Source organism: Lynx rufus, unplaced genomic scaffold (assembly GCF_022079265.1).
Source record: "Lynx rufus isolate CCGP_SWC_20201006 ecotype Redwood Valley unplaced genomic scaffold, mLynRuf1.p SCAF_9, whole genome shotgun sequence".
Classification (NCBI taxonomy): Eukaryota; Metazoa; Chordata; class Mammalia; order Carnivora; family Felidae; genus Lynx; species Lynx rufus.
In genome coordinates this window covers 73913193-73932522 of record NW_025814897.1, presented here as the reverse complement: position 1 = coordinate 73932522, position 19330 = coordinate 73913193, and the positions used below count along the sequence as shown (strand labels likewise).

The 19330-nt window shown below is 49.6% G+C and overlaps 1 protein-coding gene across 1 annotated transcript; it reads right to left on the bottom strand.

Moving 5' to 3' along the window:
- Nucleotides 1–11943: 11943 nt before the first annotated feature.
- MYOD1 (myogenic differentiation 1) lies at nt 11944–13665 on the bottom strand. The gene is made up of 3 exons (XM_047070218.1): nt 13036–13665; nt 12483–12561; nt 11944–12194 (listed from the first exon to the last, which is right to left on the bottom strand). The coding sequence occupies exons 1-3, from the start codon at nt 13663–13665 to the stop codon at nt 11944–11946; spliced, it is 960 nt and encodes a 319-aa protein (XP_046926174.1).
- Nucleotides 13666–19330: the final 5665 nt, after the last annotated feature.

Below are 19330 nucleotides of genomic sequence, written 5' to 3'. Positions count from 1 at the left end.
ACTGTGCAGACAGCTGTCCCTCTACACTGACCTGCAGACACGGCTGTGAGCCGGGGGACAAAGCTGTGCCTTGGACATCTGTCTCCTCACTTGGCCAGGGAAATCCCAGCCCAGGGAAGTCTGTGTGTGGTAGGGGAAAGGTTTGGAGGAGTGGGAAAGGTTGGAAAGGGCAAGGGGCAGAGCAAAACACGAAGGATGGGAGAAGGACAAGGGCAGAAACAGGGGCAGTGATAGGCAGAGGCAAAGAGACAGCTGGAGTCTGGGACCAGGATGGCACCTCCTCCCACCAGAGATTGATCTAAACCAGAATTATTTCCCCTTCAATCTCAGGGAAATGCAGGGATGAGAATGCTTTTGAGTGTCTCTCTCACCATGACCAGTGTGATCCCCATCCCCTAACCTGACCTAGTGCAGCTCAGCCTCACCCAAATTCAGATTCCCCAAGAAACAAGCTCTCAGAAAGCTCTGCCCCAATCCAAGGAGGTGATAAAACAGAGGAATGGGAAGAAGAGAAAAAGATGGACACAGAGAGATGGACATACACACACACACACACACACACACACACACACACACACACCTGGCTGGGAGAAATCAAGATGGGGAGAGACCAGAAAGAGGCCTCTCCAAACCTTCTCTTCCTTCCAGCCAGGCGTCCAAACTCTCTTCTCTCTCAGAAAGCCTTCTGTGTTTCCACAAGCCACAGGGGCCCAGGACTCCCCACTTCCCTCTCCTGCAGGAAGGATCACATTGGATCAGCGTATATGGCTCCCCAACCTTCACTGTAGCTCATCTCTTTCCCCCAAATGGACTATCAGCTCCTCCAAGGCTGCTTCTTGTTTGGTTCCTTCCACAGTACCCAGAACACAGTAGCTCCTTGTTAAGGGCTAGATGATTTGAGGAAGACCAGGAGAGGGCCTGGGATCCTAGCATTCAAGTGTCAGGGGCCATGAGAATCTGGAGCCCTGAACCAAGGCTGAGTCAGGGGGAAGTACATGACCAAGGTCTCTCAAGGCATCAATGCAGAGCGCACTCAGGCTACTACCCCATGGTGAGCCACAATGGGAAGCTGAAAGGTGCCCCACGTGGTGGTCAGGTGGAGAGGTGGAGAGACAGAGGCTGCTAGTAAGGGGAAGTTTGATGATCAGGAGCCCTGGTAAGGCCTGGCCCTGGAGGATGTACTAGAAAAAGAGAGGCAGGCAAGGGTTGGAGGGAGGAGAAATGTGAAAGGGTATCCACTACATCCTAAAATCCCCTACATAGCAACTGGAGAAGGCTTGGAGAAAGGATCCTCCCAGGTGGGGAGCTGTCCCTCAGGTGCCCCAGGCTGCCTCACTTTAGGATTCTCACCTTGATCCTTGATGGCAACCCCCAGCCCAGGCCGCAAAGAATGTCTCCCCCCTTCTCCATCCTAAGCAGGGACATAAAAGTCCCTTCTCTCACTTCCTTTTCACACTGTAAGAAGGCTGGCATTTGCAGAAAGCCCAGAAAAACTGAGAGGGCAACACAGAAAGAGAGAAAAAAAAAAGCCCCAGAGAAATGGGAGTGGGGGGAAGGAATTGCTGCATGAGCCTTAGCTTCTCACTTGCAACCACCAACCACAGCCCCTCAGCCCAGCCAAGACCCTCTCCCTTTCCGCTTGAGCAGGATGCCCTTATTCATAGCCATCTGTCCCTCCCTTGCAAAGGAGGCTTATATCCCATGCCAGAGGATCACTGGGATCAGTGGCTAGTGAGAAGTGTGGGCAATGAACTACCAGTCGGTTGGTATTGTTCAGTGGTCAAGAGCATAGCCTTTAGGGCCAAGCTGTCTGTGTTCAAACCCTCACTCCATCGTTGACTTAGCTATGACCTTGGGCAAGTTATTCAACTTCTGTATGCCTCAGATTCTTTATTGTTGGATATGAATAATAGTAAGCCTTATGTTCTTAACACCTCAGCTCTGGGATTTCTCTTGTTCTGGCTGGAGGGGAGGGTGTGCCAGGCTCCAGTAAGCTCTGTGGCGAGAATGGCTCCAGGAGGAGCTGGGGCTAGGAGTGGACTAGAAAAAGGTGAAGGGAGTCCTGAAGCCAAGTTTGAACTATGTTCTCACACTTGGCACTTGTAAGCCTTAGATCTGGTCCTGCTAGGCTCTGGAACTGGCCCAAGTCCAGCCCCTGGGCCTTTGTCCAGCTTGGCACACCCTCTATGCTGCTCTCTCAGGCCTAGAATCTTAGCATTCCCGGTGGGTTGGGATGCCATCTTGTGGCCACATCTGGAAACTAACCAAAACTGGGCACAAACTGAGCAGGCTTTGGGGATGACCCCACCATAAGCAGTGAAACCAACTGGCATCTCCTGCCCTGACAAGAATCCTCCCTCCAATGGACAAGGGAGACTGAAATTAGGGGTGCAATAGTGGAAAATTTGGTGACTGTGGCTGTTGGGTGTGTAGCCTGAGCACTGACCCTGGTACCTAAACTGGGAATGGGGTAGGGTGTTTAGCTCTTCCTTCCTGCAACCCCTGGTGAGTGGAGCCCAGTTCTTTTAGGCCAGAGGAAATCTAGAAAAAAAGCCAAGGTAAAGAATTCCCAGGGGGGGGCGCCTGGGTGGCGCAGTCGGTTAAGCGTCCGACTTCAGCCAGGTCACGATCTCGCGGTCCGTGAGTTCGAGCCCCGCGTCAGGCTCTGGGCTGATGGCTCAGAGCCTGGAGCCTGTTTCCGATTCTGTGTCTCCCTCTCTCTCTGCCCCTCCCCCGTTCATGCTCTGTCTCTCTCTGTCCCAAAAAAATAAAAAAAATAAAAAAAAAAAACGCTGAAAAAAAAAAATTAAGAATTCCCAGGGGAATTGCTAGACCAGGGTTTCTGAACCTTGGCACTATTGACATTTTGGACCAGATAATCCTTTGTTGTGGGGGCTCTCCTGTGCACTGCAGGATGTTTAGCAGCATCCCTGGCCTCTACCAACTAGATGTCAGTAGCACCCCTTCCCCACTTTCCCCAACCATGACAATCAAGAAGGTCTACAGTCACTGCCAAAAGGCTTTCGGGGGCTAAAGTTTCCTCTGGTTGAGAGAACTATGCATCTAGACAGATTTGGTTATAAGTCTCATTTGCTACTTATTAGCAACTGTTCACTTTCCTCTCTAGGCTTCTGTTTCCTCATCTGTATAGAGGAAATGACATTTTGTGAGGATTAAGTGAGATAGTGTCTCATTTAACTTCCTCTCTTTACCTTTTCCCCCTTCCCTCAGACTGCCCATCACCTCCAACCCCCCCTGTCCAGCCCTTACCCCACGTGTCTCATCTCTCTCATGGGCTCCTGCCGGTTCTGAGTGACACCTGTCCCTTAGAGTGTCAGTGGGGCCTTAGGGGGCAGAGTGTCACTGCTCCCTAGGCTTGACTTTGGGGAAGATGGGGCCTCGATGCCTCGCATGCTGGTTGAGCAAGGCAGAGAGGTAGGAAATGATGAAGCCTGTGGTGAAGGATGCATGTGGATGGTAAGAGATGCTTATGTGCAGGGAGGGTGAGTGGGCACAGACCCTCCTGTAAGACCATTCCCAGCAGGACTGGCCAGAGACCGCTGAGTTTTCCTTCCGGAAGCAGCTGGAGATGTGTCGCTCTCCCAAGGGTCTTCCTCCCTCTTCAGTGCCTTTGAGAAGAGCCTTGTGGGTTTTCCTGGTGGATGCCTGTGTGTGCGTCATGCTGCAGGTAAGCCTGGTTGGCAATGTCTGGTGGGTGGGTCCAGGTTTTGTGAGGCCTGAGATTTAGATATTTTGGGGGTTACACTTAAAAGAAAAAAGAACAGAAAACTGGGCAAAAAAGTGAATATGTATTCAGACTTAGAAATCAGGACCAAATGTAAATTTTAGAAAGCTGACAAACACCACAAACATTTAAAAATCCAGAAAAAATTGCTTAGCATTTTTATTAACTGCCTGACACACCAACATAAGACTTAAAAAAAATTTTTTTTTGAGAGAGAGAAAGACAGAATCAGAAGTGGGTTCTGTACTGACAGCATAGAGCCTGATGCGGGGCTTGAACTCACAAACCACGAGATCATGACCTGAGCTGAACTCAGGTGCTTAAGGGACTGAGCCACCCAGGTGCCCCAAGACTTTTAAATACGTTATATTTACTTGGAAGCCAACAAAACAGTTGCAACTTTTTTTTTTTTGCAACTACAGAACAATACTCAGTTAATAAAATCACATGTATTTTATTAAAACTGCATCAAAGCTGACTGAAAATGAAAATATCACCATCCCCTCATATAACTATCTTTTCTGTGCACCAACACATAAGAACCTGCTTTAAATTTCCGTGCCAACTTACAGCTACCATATTGTACCAGGCAAGGTTTGTGGCTACTTAAAATACCACCAAGACAGGGCTACTTAAAGACACATTCGTGAAATGCAGGCGACCCAGAATAGCCACAACAATCTTGAAGAAGAACAAATTGGGAAGACTCACACTTCCTTCTTTCAAAACTTACTACAAGGCTACAGTAATCAACACTGTGTGGTCCTGACATAAGGATAGACATGTAGGTCAATGGAATAGAATTGAGAGCCCAGAAAAAAAAAATACATTCATAGTCAATTAATTTTTGAGAAGGGTGCCAAGAAAATTCAGTGGGGGGATGGGGGAAAGAATAGCCCTTTCAACAAAAGGTGTTGGGACAACTGGGTCTCAATATGCAAAAGAATCGAGGGGGATCCCTTCTTTCCCTGTATAGAAAAATCACTAAAAGTGGATGAAATATCTAAGTGTAGGAGCTGACACTATAATACTCTTACCTGGGTTAGGTTATGGGTTTTTAGATATAATGCCCAAAACACAAGCAACAAAAGAAAAATATAGATAAATTGGACTCCATCAAAATAAATAATAATTTTGTGCTTCAAGGGACACTGTCAGGAATGTGAAAAGACAACCCATAGAATGGGGGGAAATATCTGCATATCACATATCTGATAAGAGTCTAGAATCTATAATATATGCAGAACTCTCAAAGCTCAGTAATAAAAAGACACAATCTAATTTTAAGAGGGGCAGAGTATTTGAATAGACATTTCTCCAAAGAAGAAATACAAGCGGCCAATAAACACACAAAAAGATACTCAACATCATTAGTCATTAGGGAAATCCAAATCAAAACCACAAAGAGATACCACTTTACACCCACTAGGGAGGATGGCTAGAATAAAAAGATAAACAGTAATAGTGTTGTCAATGATGTAGAGAAATTGGAACCCCGATACATTGCTAATGGGAATGTAAAATGGTACAGCTGCTTTGGGGAAGGCTTTGGCAGTTCCTCCAAATTTAAACATAGAGTTATGATATACCCAGAAATTTCATTTTTAGGTGTATATGCCCAAGAGAATTAAAAGCATATGTTTACACAAAAATGTGTACTTGAATGTTCGTAACAGCCTTATTAATAGCTAAAAATGGAAACAACCCAAATATCTATCGACTGATGAATGGATAAACAAAATGTGATGTATCCATGCAATAATGCAATATCATTCAGCTACACAAAGGAACGAAGAAGTGGCACACGCTACAACATGGATGAATCTTGAAAACATTATGCCGAGTGAAAGAAGTCATACACAAAAGGCTACATAGTGTGAGATTCCACTCAGGAAATGTCCAGAATAGACACATCTATAGAGACAGAAAATAATTCGTGGTTGCCAGGGGACTAGGAGAGGAGGGAGAGTGTGGACTGACTGCTCATGGGTAAGAGTTTCTTTTGGAGTCATGAAAACATTCTGGATTAGATAGTAGTGGTGATGTTGCACAACATTGTGAAAATAGTACAAACCACTGATTTTGACACTTGACAAAGCTAAATGTTATGGTATGTGAGTTACATCTCAATAAAAATTTGGGAAAGTAAAGAAGGATATCAGTAAACCAGGTCATAAAGAATTTGCTTATGTGGAGAAAAATCTGTTTGTCATGGTTCCAGTTCCCTTATCTGTAAAGGATCTACTTCACTACCTTTTTCTTTTTCTGAAATGCTCTAAGCAAATTAATAAAAAATTTCACAATTGGTACATACCTTTTAAATTCACGGATCCGTGAATACAGAGAGCAAGCCCAGATCTAGATGGGTTCAATCACATTTCCAAGATGGCAGAGCTGGTCAGTGGCACAGCCAGGCTTAGATCCTGGGAATTATGTAGTCATTGACATCCTCTGGGACTCATTTACCCCTGCTACTGGGAAAGTTCTGCTTGAATTAAAACCTGCTGTTAAATTTCTAAAAAAAAATAATAATAATAATAACTATGTGAAAATAACCCTGTGTAATATAAAAACCAATATCACATAACCTCACATTTTCATGTGTTTCCTTTAATAGTAGTGACTTGTGTGCAGAGGACTTAGTGTTTTTCTAGATTAGAAAACCCTGAGCTAGAACCAACTTGTTCTTCATTAGCATCATCGTCATTTTTGTCATCTTCCTCCTCATCTTTTCATTTTTCTGCCTTCCTCCTCTTGCTCTTTTTTTTTCTTGACTTTGCCCAGTCTTGTCCACCCCTTTCCACCATATCAGGCTGTATATTCTTTAACTGCTTCTTCATAGGACAGTGGTTTTATGACATCATTTTCCGTACAGAGAATTGAGAGATCGTTCAACTAGTTCAATCTTTCCTTCAAAAGATCGTGGTGATCAAAACTTGTTTTGTATATCACTGATAATTCAGGGAAGCTTTTTTCAGGCTCCCCACCATATAGGACATGTCATGCACAATTTTAGGATTGGTGTCAAATTGGGGAAAACTCTATCAAGTTTCTTTCATCTGTAGACTATAAGAGTTCAAGGCACATTGGTTTCCATATAACACCCAGTGCTCATCCCGACAGGTGCCCTCCTCGATGCCCATCACCCACTTTCCCCTCTCCCCTATCCCCCATCAACCCTCAGTTTGTTCTCAGTATTTAAGAGTCCCTTATGGTTTGCCTCCCTCCCTCTCTGTAACTTTTTTTTCTCCCCTCCCCTCCCCCCCCCCCCGGTTTTCTGTTAAGTTTCTCAGGATCCACATATGAGTGAAAACATATGGTATCTGTCTTTCTCGGCCTGACTTATTTCACTTTTGACAATATATTTAATTAAAAAATCACTAGAAATTTTTTAAAAAGTTGCTGATTTGGCTTATGGCGAACATAAAAATAAAACAACAAAAAACGTTGTATCCATAAAAAAAAAAAAAACAGAGTTCAAGGCATTTTGTGGGGTGCCTGGGTGGCTCAGTCAGTTGAACATCCAACTCTTGATTTCAGCTCGGTGTCATGATCCCAGGATTGTGGGATCGAGCCCCGTGTGATCCTGAGCTGCACATTGAGGATAGAGCCTGCTTGGGAATCTTTCTTTCTCTCCCTCTGCCCCTCTCCCCCTCTCTGTGCACGCTCTCTCGCTCTCTCTCTCAAATTCAAAAAAAGAGTTCAAGGTACTTTGAGTTTTCTTATGTGATGATTATTTTAAAATTTTAAAAAATTGACAGTGTTCACCAAAACGTTTGTTGATGTTGACGTCTTTTGAGAGTGGCATGTTATGAATTTTACTCTGTAAAATTTACTTTGTTGATGCCAGTACTTTGTGTTAGATCAGCAAAACATTTAAAATCACTTTCCAGTGTGTTCATACAATTCAGTCCTCATTGACTGGATTATCAAACAATGCAGGAGTCTTCAATAATTCCATTCAAAAGTTATCACTTTCTTTTAATACACTGCTTTTTGGTATGATCTAAATATATATTTTGGGTACAATTGTCTTCTCAATGTCCGATCATTTAAATTTATTTCATTCTTCATTATTATCGCTTCTGTTTCATTTATATTCTATTTATTCTATTCTATTTATCTTCTATTTCTATCTTCTATTTCTATAAAACACATTCCACTGAACCCAACCAAATGTGTACCTTTAGATTGGACCCCAACATGCTCATAAATGCCACCCAGAGAGAGAAGAGAGAAATCAGAGTGGAGAGGGACGATGGTCATACTAATTGGCCTTGGCAAATTAAGAAGGAGGCTGGACCAGGGCCTTAGAAGGGACCTAAGTTTAAACTTCATTGGTTTCAAGATGCATCAGCCCCTGGTGATATGCTCTGGGTACATGTATGCTGTTGTATGAACACACATGTGTAGACATGGACCCAGTGTTTCCTTAGATCCAGCCCAGGTAAAAATGGCCCCAAGAACAAGGGTCATTTCATCTACACTGCAAATGGAGTTGGCCTTAGCTAGATAGCACCCCCCCTCCCGCCATCAGTCCAGAGGACTGAGGTGGGAGATGGGCCAGGAGGGGGACCGCAAATCCCATCATCAATGGAGGGACCCAATCTCCAGCTGCTTCCTTCCCTCCCGACTTTCTCTCCTTCCTCTCTCCTTCCTTCTTGTGTAGAGGTCCAGGGCAAGGCAGCAAAGAGTACAGTCTCTGGAGCCTCTCTGCCTGGGTTCAAATCCTGACTCATGACCTAAGCTAGTCCAGTGAGCGTTCTTCTCTGGGAATTTTCCAACTAGAGTTCAATGGTGAAATTCAAGGTAATCCCTGAGTTGCTGGAGAAAACTAATATGGACTTGGAGAGCGTGAACCAAGTAAAGGCAAGCAGGGGAATGGTGGAAGCCTAAAAGGGGCTCCAGTCCCAGGTGTCAAGGCTCATGGTGGCTGTAGTGCTGCTTCCATATGTGAACTGTCCCCTGTCCTTCCAACACACCCCTCTGGGGGTTAAGCTTGTTTGAACTGGGTTTCTGTCACCTGTAACCAGAAGTGTCCTGGACTAAATCTGTCCCCACACCTGCTTTTTCTTCTCCTGGTGTCTCCATCTTTGTGATAGCAGAACTGTCCACTCTGAACCAAACTGGAGCCTGAGTTAGCCTTGGTTCCCCCTTTTCCCTCACATCCTTAGGGCCTCCATACACAAGACTCTGTGAATGGTTATGCAGGTTGTGCACTGAACAAGTGAACCTGGCTAAGAAGGTCAGTGGGGGCTGAAGTCCAGCCTGCTTTTTGCTTGCCTAGCCATGAACCCTGGTGAAGAGCAGTGTCCTCGGGAAAGAAGGGATACCTTCTGGTACACCCGAAGCTGGTACACCAGCTGTTGGGCCTTTTTTCCTACGTGCAGTTTGTTCCCTCAGTGCAGAAACTCTGCATCCTTCTTTCTGCACTTTCTTATACCCCGTTATCATCTTTCATTGCACCCTTTACTTTTCCTTATAGTATTTCTCACCATTTATTCACTTGGTTCTTTGTCTCATGGCCATTTCCCCCGTGAATTTTAAGCTGTGTGAGGTAAGGACTGTGCCCTTGAGGTTCTCCACTGTACTGTCAACACTTTATCCGACACTACTGTCTCCACTCTCATCCTTTCTTTCACATCCTAGTCATAGCCCCAACTCAGGCCATGTCTCCTTTAAGCAACCCTCACAGCCTCCTGATAAATCTTTCTGCCTCAAGTCTTGTTGCCTCCTACCCATTCTGCCAGCCCAGCCTGGCCTTTCTAAATACAGATTTACTTGTACCCTTCCCCCGGTTAGATTCCTCTATAGCTCCCTACTGCCCTCAGGATAAAGTCCAAATGAGGTCCCTTGGGGCCCTGCCTCTGCTTTTTCCTTGTCTCACCTCTGGGCTCTCCTGTGAACACTTTTGGTTCCATGAAGGCACAGTTTACTTTCTGTCACATCAGGGCCTTTGTCCTTGCTGTTTCCTCAGCTTGGAGTACCCTTCTTTGGCTCCTCTTTCCTGACCAACTCCTTTAATATTCTTACCACAGGTTACCTGCTTTTTTATATCTTCTGTTCCTACTGTGTTCTTCTACACATACACCCCCATGATAGCACTTAATTCATTGTGATGGAACCAGCTGCTAAGAATGCAATCTTCCCAAAGGGTGCTTCCCAAGGTCAGGAACTGTCCACTGGCCTCTGTTTTCACACAGCATAGGACCTGGTAACTGTTGAATGAATGGATTCATAAATGAGCCCCAAAGGGTCTCAGAGGAGTGTAAAGAACTCCAACGAGCATCTGGAAAAGTAGCCAGAAGAAAAGCCGAGGATCATTAGAAACAGAGCAGCTCTAGGCAGCTCTTCAGGGACCCTGTGTTTTGGGGACATCACAGGCTCTTCTCAGAGAGCAGAGGTCCTTCTTGCTGGCAACACATCTTCCCTACAACCCTCAGGGTCAGCCCACCTGGCGAGCAGAAGGTGGGCTTATAAGGTTTTTAGGAAAAAAGTGTCTGTAAGGGTGAGATGTGGGAGCCATGGAGGTCCTAATGACAAATGTATGTATGTTTGGGAGTGGGCTTGGGGTGGTATGTAAATGGGGAGGAACTGTTACCCTACCATTCTTCCAGGGGTGCCCTTCCAGCTCTGTGTGTGCGCATGGGTCTATGGGCATTGGGTTGTCTTTTCTTGTTTCTCAAGACACAGTTCAAATGGCACCTCCTTCAGGAAGCCCTCCTTCCACCTTGGCTAAATCAATGGCCCCTTCTCTGCTCTCAGAGCATCTATAGCCACCTGCGATGGTGCAGGTTTGCACTGCCCCTGTCTCCTCAGGCCTCTTCTTAAGAAATCTGACAGGACCAGGATGCTCTAAGTGCTGGGTTACTGGCTGAGTAGAGACATCTGTGTCTTAAGATTACTCCTATCACTAAGCGCCTGTAAGTGCCATACAGCTTACATGGCCCCTTCATACTTACCTCGTTTCTCCTCAGAATGCTGTGAACACCTCATGACATTCTCTGCACCCATGAGGCTTCCGAGTGGCACCTAGAGCTACGAATTTCCAGTGATCCTTCTGGACACCACACCTGGGTTCACTCTGCGTATGGAAAGGCGTGATTCTCAGCCTTGCATGCAGTTTAGAATCACTTCGGCAGCTTTTGAAAAATAACAATACCTGGCCCAGGATATCAGGGGCAGATATGTTAAATCAGAATCTCTGGAGAATGAGGCCCGACATGGATCTTTTTTTCCCCCACTACTCAAATCAGCCTAAAATGCATCCTGACCGCAGAACCACTGACCTGCATGAGATGATGGATCAAAGGAACCATCCCCAAGTATAGGAGCCAAACTCACCCCTCCCTTCCTAGCCCCGCCCCAGGTTCCTTTCTTGCAATCCGTCTTCCGCCTACAGGGGTCGCTGCGGTACAGCTGCCCAAGTCTGCAGGTTTTCCTCCCAGCCAAAAAAAAATCTTGCCCCCGTCCCCAGGGAGAGCCGGAGCCACCGCGGTATAAATTAGCGTCTTTATTTCGAACACCTGAGCGAGCGCCCGCGGCTCGCCCACTTGTGGTATAAACGTACAAATTCCCTGTAGCACCGCACACCATGCTTCAGAGATAAATACAGCCCTAGGGGCTCTTGCTCTGGCAAAGCAACTCTTATTTACAGGAATAGATTACAAAAGTGTTACAAAAAGTGGTCCTGAAATGGGGGAGGAGGTGGAGTGGTTACTGTTAACACTTGTTAGGCGCAGAACGCGAGCGCACCCCGACGGCGCAGGGGAACACCAAAGTCGGCAGGGCTCTAGGAAAGAGAGGCCACGCCCCCTCAAACAACAGGAGCGTCCGGAGGCGGGGCTTAGATCTGCGCGGGTTCCACCCCGCGTAGGGAAGGGGAAAAGGAAGAGGAAGGGTCTGGCCCCTCAAGGATCAGCTCTGGCCTCAGGAGAACTCCGAAAGGCCATTGCAGCGGGTCTCAGGGAAGGGTGTTGCGTGGGGAAAAAGGACTGTGTCCTTACTCTGGAGTGCGGGAGGCGGAAACACACATCAGTTCTCCCGCCTCTCCCAATTCGGGAGAGGGGTCGCTTTTAAAGCGAAGTTGGGAACGGGCGTTGGCATTTAAGCTCAATCTTTTGGGCACGAGGGACCCTAGGGGCACTATCCCTCCGGCGCGTGGGCAGCGGAGCCCTCCCATGCGGCCGCCCACCTCCTCAGAGCACCTGGTAGATGGGGTTGGGGTTTGCGCCCGCTGGGCACTGCGGGGCGGCGTCCGGGGAAGGGGTGGGGGCGCCGCGCTCGACCTCACTCTGGGCCGCCGCCTCTTGTGGGCCCGGAGACGACTCCGGCGGCGCATCCGCCAGCAGAAGGGAGGGCGCCGTGGGGCTCTCGGTGGAGATGCGCTCCACGATGCTTGACAGGCAGTCGAGGCTCGACACCGCAGCACTCTTCCCGGGCCTGGGTTCTGCGCGAGGAGGGGTAGGTTAGTAAGCAGTTGAGCCGCGGTCAAGTCTCCACCTATGGATTCAGTGCTTTGGGGCAGACAGGAAACTGAGGGCATGCCGGAATCCGCGAGGACCCAGCGTAGTCCGCAAGGACCCAGTGAGAGTGCGGAGCGTAAAGGGAGCTGCGCCCGTAGTTATTCCAATCCCTGTACCGTCTCCCAGAATTGGGGGTGGGGAGGGGGGTCCTGGGTAGAGGGAAGCCAGGGCAGCCCAAAGGGGATAACGCGGAAGGAGGCGCGAATACGCACCGCTGGGCGCCTCGCTGTAGTAGGTGCTGTCGTAGCAGTTCCGCCGCCGGGCACCGCTCGGGGGGCCGCTGTAGTCCATCTGCAAAGGGCAAGGGCGACCGAGTCAGTCTCGGGACCGCATGGGGCCAGAGCATCACTCCCTGTAGCCACCCCGCCCCAACTCCCTAAGTCTCAGCCACGAGTTCTGGGCCCTGACTGGGGGATAGGGGCGGACAGGAGCTGTCTGCAGCCTGCGCAGCCAACCAGAGGATGGACAGTCACCTAGGAGCACAAATCTGCATTTTGTAAATAGGGATAAGTGGAGAAACGCAGATCTTCATGCCGCTGCAGCAGAGTTCTAACAGAGCCCCTAATCGGGTGGATCGCATTTGTCCCGTGCGCCCCCAAGGCACCAGGCCACCCCAGTGACAGCTGCTCAGGCCACCGGGGTCCACTCCCAGCAAGGTTCCCAGCCCAACCCTCCCTCTGGAGGGCCAGCTCCCCGCCTTCGGAAACACGTCCCAGATATACAAAGGGCTGCCCTCACTTCTCGAGCTGGGGGTCCCGGCCTTACCATGCCGTCGGAACAGTTGGAGCGCGGGCTGGACGCGTCCGAGTCGCCGCTGTAGTGTTCGCCGCCACGGCCTGGGGGCAGCGGGCCAGGCGCGTAAAAGGCCGCGGCGGCGCCAGGGGGCGCGGCGTCCTGGTCGCGCAGCAGCGCCTGCAGGCCTTCGATGTAGCGAATCGCGTTGCGCAGGATCTCCACCTTGGGCAGCCGCTGGTTTGGGTTGCTGGACGTGCAGCGCTTCAGCGTCTCGAAAGCCTCGTTGACTTTGCTCAGGCGGCGCCGCTCGCGCATGGTGGCGGCCTTGCGGCGGTCGGCGTTAGTGGTCTTGCGCTTGCACGCTTTGCAGGCCCACAATAGACAGCGGCCAGCCTGGTGGTGCCCGCTGGGCGCGCGCACATGCTCGTCCTCGCGCGCGCCCGGGGTCGGGTGCACGGCCGCAGGGAAGTGCGAATGTTCCTCGGGCTTCAGGAGCGCGCCCACGTGCACGAGGCGCGGGTCCAGGTCTTCGAAGAAGCGCAGGTCCGGAGAGTCGAAACACGGGTCATCATAGAAATCGTCCGCGGAGGCAAAGTTGCAGAGGGAGCCGTCGGGGCCAGTCAAATCTACGTCCCGGAGCGGCGGCGACAGCAGCTCCATATCCCGGCAGGGGGTGGCGCAGTCCTGGCTTCGGTAGGGGTTGCCCGAAACTTTCTGACTCTCCGCAGTCCTGGCCGTAAGGTGGTAAAGTAGTAGGGGTCTGAATGTACGAGCGACTTTCCCCCTCTGCCTAGTCCTGTCGGGTCTAATAGGCGGTGAGGAGAGCGGCGGCAGCGCCCGGGGGCTTCCCCACCCCTAGCTTCACGCCAGGCGCCCGGGGCTATTTATCCGGTAGTAGCTTAAGGGCCCCAGAGCTCCAGCGGGCGGCTGGGGGCGGGGGCGCCCGAGGCCAATAGAAACAGGGTGGGGGAGGAGCTTGGGATCCCCGGGGTGGCCGCTGGGGCAAGAGACTGGCCAGCCCCCTACCCCTCGACCCTCGCTCGCGCGCGCGCTTCGGCCCCTCCCTAAGCAGGGAGGGAGTCAGAGGCTGGCAGCCCGACGCGGCTGCACTTGGCTGTCTGGCACACTCGCTCCGAACCTCTCCGGCACTGTACTCCTACTGTGTCCTCGGGAAATGCTGGCCGCGCGCAATCAAATCCAAGCTGACTTTGGGCCCCCCTCTGTCCTCTGCTTTGTGGGGGACCTAGGTGCCGGGTAGGAGTAGAAAACAGATCGGGAGAGATTTGGAGAGAAAGACACAAGGCGATAGCTCAGAGACACATTCAGAACTGAGATAGTGAGGCAGTGAGGGATATAGCCCAGAAATAGCAGAAAGCTAGAGAGTCAGAGGCAGAGCAACCCGCAACGAGAATTATAGAGTCTAAGTGGGCGAACTTGAGGCAGACTGGACGTGGCGGTCGTGTCGCTCGGCCAGTTCCTACCCCAGGGGTCGCTCAGAGGGCCGTGGGCCCAGGCCACCTTTCCCGGATGCTCTCCTCCAGCCTCATCTATGCAGAAGAGGAGGATGGCTGCTAAAACTTCTCGCCAATCTCTTCAAGCACAGGTGCTGCCCTAGCCTGGAGGGAGGGAAGTGAACTGCCTAATTCGACCTGCGTGTTTCCGCAGCTGGAATTTCCAGTGAGGGTCCAGTAAGGGTCCAGTCAAGGTGTGTCTTCAGCTGGGAAGAAAACTGCTCTGGTTTTGCTTCCTCACGCGCAGCGCTGCACCAGTGAAGGTTCGTTGCATAAAGGCCTGGAACGCCAGACTCAGCCTGAGAACCCCACTTCAGAGTGGAATCTTTGAGAGTTGAGTTTGCAGACCAATGACCTGGGTTCCAGTCCAGATGCCACAGCTTCCTTTATGATTTTGCAGAAGTCACCATGTCTTCCAAGCCTCAGTTTCCCCACTTCCTAAATTGGGGGATAATAATAGCGATTTCTTCGAGTGTTTGTGGTGGTGGTGAGAATCCAAAAAGACCAAAGACGTGGAGGCCCTTGCAAAGATGCAAGGCTGTATTCGCGAGACAGCTTACTTCTGTCGCTGGCACCAACTGGACTGTGTGCTCCCTGCGGGCTCCCCAGCTGTTGGCTGGGGCACTGAGCCCGGTGTCACAGCTCAGCTTCCGTGGAGGTCTTAGCTGCCTTTCTTCCCAGCAGGCCCACTGGAGAGAGACTGGGAATAGAAGGAGGAGGTAACCACCTCATGGGATCTCTGGCTCCTTCACAAGCCCTGGAGTACCCCCACCCCCAGAGTGCCTCTTGGCCTCTTCTTAAATATCTTGTCCACATCCTCCTATCAGCATGCTGGCTAGGGGTTTCCCTTGGACCAGATACCCCTACAGGGCCAGACCCCTGTAGTCCCAGAGCCTACAGATGTAGCTAGAGTAATCTTTGTGCCTTTCCCACTAACTTCTGGAAGCTGTCTTAACTGACTCCTTGAACCCTGGGAAGCCCTCCCTTCCCTCCTTTCCCAGGCTCTTTTGAAATCCTGCTTTCTTCACGTCTCTGCCACTTGTAGTAGTGTTCAAGGTCCTTTTCCTGAAGTGCTCACGTCCCTTCACTCCATAACACCACCTTCATGTGTTCATTCAGTACATATTATGGAACATCCACTATGTGCCAGCTACTGATTTAGGTATTGGGGGATACAACAACGAATAAAACCATGACTGCTCTCATGGTGCTTACGTTGTAGGGTAGGGAGACCGATAGTAAACAAAGAAGCAAGAAATATGTGACGTCAGGAATTTTTAAGTTCTATGGAAAAAATGAAGCAAGGCAAGGAGGGAGGGAAAGTGATGAAGATTGTTTTATTGTATGGAGTGGTCAGGGAAGCCCTCTCTGGGCTGATTATATTTGAACAGAGACTAGAATGAAGTGAAGGCAGAAGAGTCAGATAGAAGGAAGAGCATGTGCAAAGGTCCTAGGCAGGGCTGTGTTGGTAATATTTAATAAGTACAGCAAGGAGGCTATTATGTCTGGAGTGGATCGAGCAAGTGGGAGAGTAGAAGGAGATGGAGTCAGAGAGGGACAAAGTAGTTGAATTCTGAGATGGAAAGCCACTGGAGAACTGAGCGGAAGAGAAGAAAGTTACCATCTGATTTTCATTTTAACAGGAGCGTACTGGATATGGAAAGCAAAGGCAGAATGAGGGAGACCATCAGGAGGCTATGGTAATGACCCAAGTGATAGTGATGGTGGTTGAGATTTGGGTACCAGCAGAGGAGATGATGAGAAGTGGTTAAATTCCCAATACATTTTGAAGATGGAGCCAGCAAGATTTATTCAAGATTGAATTTAGGCAGGGAGACAAGAGAGGAGTTGAGGATGACTCTAGGCAGAATGGAGTTGCAGAACAGCAGGCTTGCAGGTGGCAGTTCAAGAGTCCAAGTTGGGGCAAAATTTGAGATGGGCATTCAACATCCAGGTGGAGACATCAGGTAGGCAGGGGCTTTATGAAGTTGGAGTTCCAGAGGGGAAGTCTGGGCAGGGGGAAGACCTGCCCACTGAGATATGAGAGTCTCCCTGTCCCCAATGCCACCATCCTGGACTAAGCTGCCACTCTGCTGGCCTGGATGGCCACCATAGCCTCCTGGCTGCTCTCCTTACTTCCACTCTTGTCCCAGCATAATCTGTGCACTATACAGCAGCCTGAGTAATCCTTTAAACATGTAAATGAGATGATATCCCTTTCCCGCTTTAAAACTCCCTAAGAGCTTCTTGGTTGCATTTAGAATAAAATCTCATCTTCTTACACTAGCCTGTAAGGTCCTACATGAGTTGGCTTCAGCCCATCTCTCCAATTTCATCTGGAGCCACCATCCCTTTTGATCACTCCGTTCCCGTCTGAGCTCCTTTCCTGTCTTTTCAACACTGAGAGCTCAATCTGGCCTCAGAGCCTTGAACTTTTGGCTTATAGCACTCTCTCAGGCTCCTCCCAGGATCAGCGGCTTTTCTTATGTCAGGTCTCCACTTAAATGTTACTTCCTGGGGATGTCTCTGTCCATCTTCTCTCAGGTAGCTGGGTCACATCACTCTGCTCATTTCCTTCTTAGCACAGCCACTCTTTAATTACCTTCTTAATTCGCTCATTGATGGACTTAGGCCCAGGAAGGCAAAAACATTTTGTTCCCCATGGCGTCTCCAGAAACCATCACAGTGGCTGTCACATAGTAGGAACTTGATAAATGTGGAATGAATGAATGGGTGGCCTCGTGCCCTTTGAATCTCTACGCATATATTTGAGTTTCCTGAAACACGTCATTAACGAGGATGGTTGTATTTCTTCTGAGCTCGACAGTCACATACGTAATTAAACATACATGCTGGGTGGCACTCGCTCTTCCCAGGCAAGACTCAGGCCCATTTGTGGGCCTGACACATGGCCTGCTGCAGTATCTTAATAGTGTGCGGTAGCTTTGGCACTGACTAGAAGCTTGAGTCTTTTCATTTGCCTTACGTACCCACAATGAGAAATGCAAATAATTGTTATATTAGTGATTTAGACCAAAACCTATATTTCTTCCTACTTGTTCCAGCAGCAGCAGCAGCAGCAGCAGCAGCAGCAGCAGCAGAATGCCTGGCACATAGGTCCTCAATAAATACTTGTTGGATGAATGAAGTAATGAAGCAAATCATTTGATGCTAGAGTACCCTGAGATTTCCAGGTGAGCTCCTCAAATCGCTTATCTATGCAAATCTAAATTTTTCTCAAGCCTGAGCAGATCTAATTTTTTTCTCAAGCAAGCAAACAAAAGAAACAAAAACAACCACAGAGATAAATTTAATGCTAAGACTTAAAAGATTACAGCTTTGGGGCGCCTGGGTGGCTCAGTCGGTTAAGCCTACGACTTCAGCTCAGGTCATGATCTTGTGGTCCATGTGTTCAAGCCCAGCGTCAGGCTCTATGCTGACAGCTCGGAGCCTGGAGCCTGTTTTGGATTCTGTGTCTCCCTCTGTCTCTACCCCTTCCCTGCTCGCTCTCTCTCTCTCTCTCAAAAAATAAACATTAAAAAAATTAAAAAACAAAATAAAAGAATACAACTTTGTTTTTTGTGTTTTGCTTTCATAAGAACCACCTTGGGGCCATCATCAAGGCGCCTTTATGATAAGTAAATGTGTGTTCAAACTTAACGAAACATTTAACATATTACCACTTGTGGCTTCGAAATCTGAACTGCTTTCACATTTTAAACTTGATTTGTAGCTTTATTTTCTTCAGTGATCAGGAAGCACGCACACCCTGGGGGTGCACTGCCGCTTTTCCATCAGACTTCCAAGTGGGATTTAGTTTGTTACAGAGCTCCTGCTGCTTGAAGAGTTTGGGAATCACTGGACTCAGTGGCTGTTACAGACCTTCCAGGCTGGCCTCACGCCTGACTGGGGTCACTCTCCTTGTTGTGATACCACATCCTCAGGGAGAAGTTTGCCAATACCACCATCCCATCCCTGCTGCCCGAAGAGCAGAGAGAAGCATGTCTGCCCTCGGAACTGGTGCCCTTTTTTAGTCTTAGAGCTGGGTTGGGGCCAGGGAGGGGGAAAAGGACAGGTCTGAAAATGGAGAGAGTCCAAACCCTTATAGGCGTGGAGTCCAGTCAAGGGTGGCCCTTGAGGACACGAGTGCTGGACTTGTTCTGGGGGAAGCCAGAGGCAAGGGGCTGAGGGAACTACCCGAGGAGGCATCCCCCAGCACCCTCCCTCTCCAACTCAGGGCCAAGCATACTGGTGGGCAAGTGAGCCCCCACCCTTGGTTCTCTGGTCTTCACAACGAGGAGCTCCTTTGGCAGCAGGTGGGAAGGGAGGGATCCCTAGGCTTTTCTCCCTCCACCCTTTCCAGTCCACCCTCCTCAGCTCTCTTGCCTGCCTGCCTGCCTGCCTGGGGCTATAAATGGAGAGCTGGCCCTGGGTAGGAATGCAGGCCTGGCTGAGCCCCACAGGGTTGCATCCTCAGGGAGCGGCCGGCCCCAGGGCTCCCAGCAGCTCTCTCTCTCTATATATAGCCTCTGGAAACCCAATCCAGCCTGCACCTGCCCTGGTCTTCGTGTACTCTGCCACTGCCCACGCTGGACCTGTGGCCTCTCCCCCTCACTGGCATAGGCTGCATATCTGGCTGGGAGTTGGGGGTGCCACGGGGCCACGGGTGAAAACATGAGCTGGCCAGGTGGGGCTGGGCCAGCCCCAGGTTCCCTTTCTATCCCTAGTCTTTCCTTTCCTGTTCTTGGATCCACCCTGAGCACCCCTTCTGTCCCCTGCCAACCTTGCTCCCTGGCAAAGCCTGAAGCTGCCTA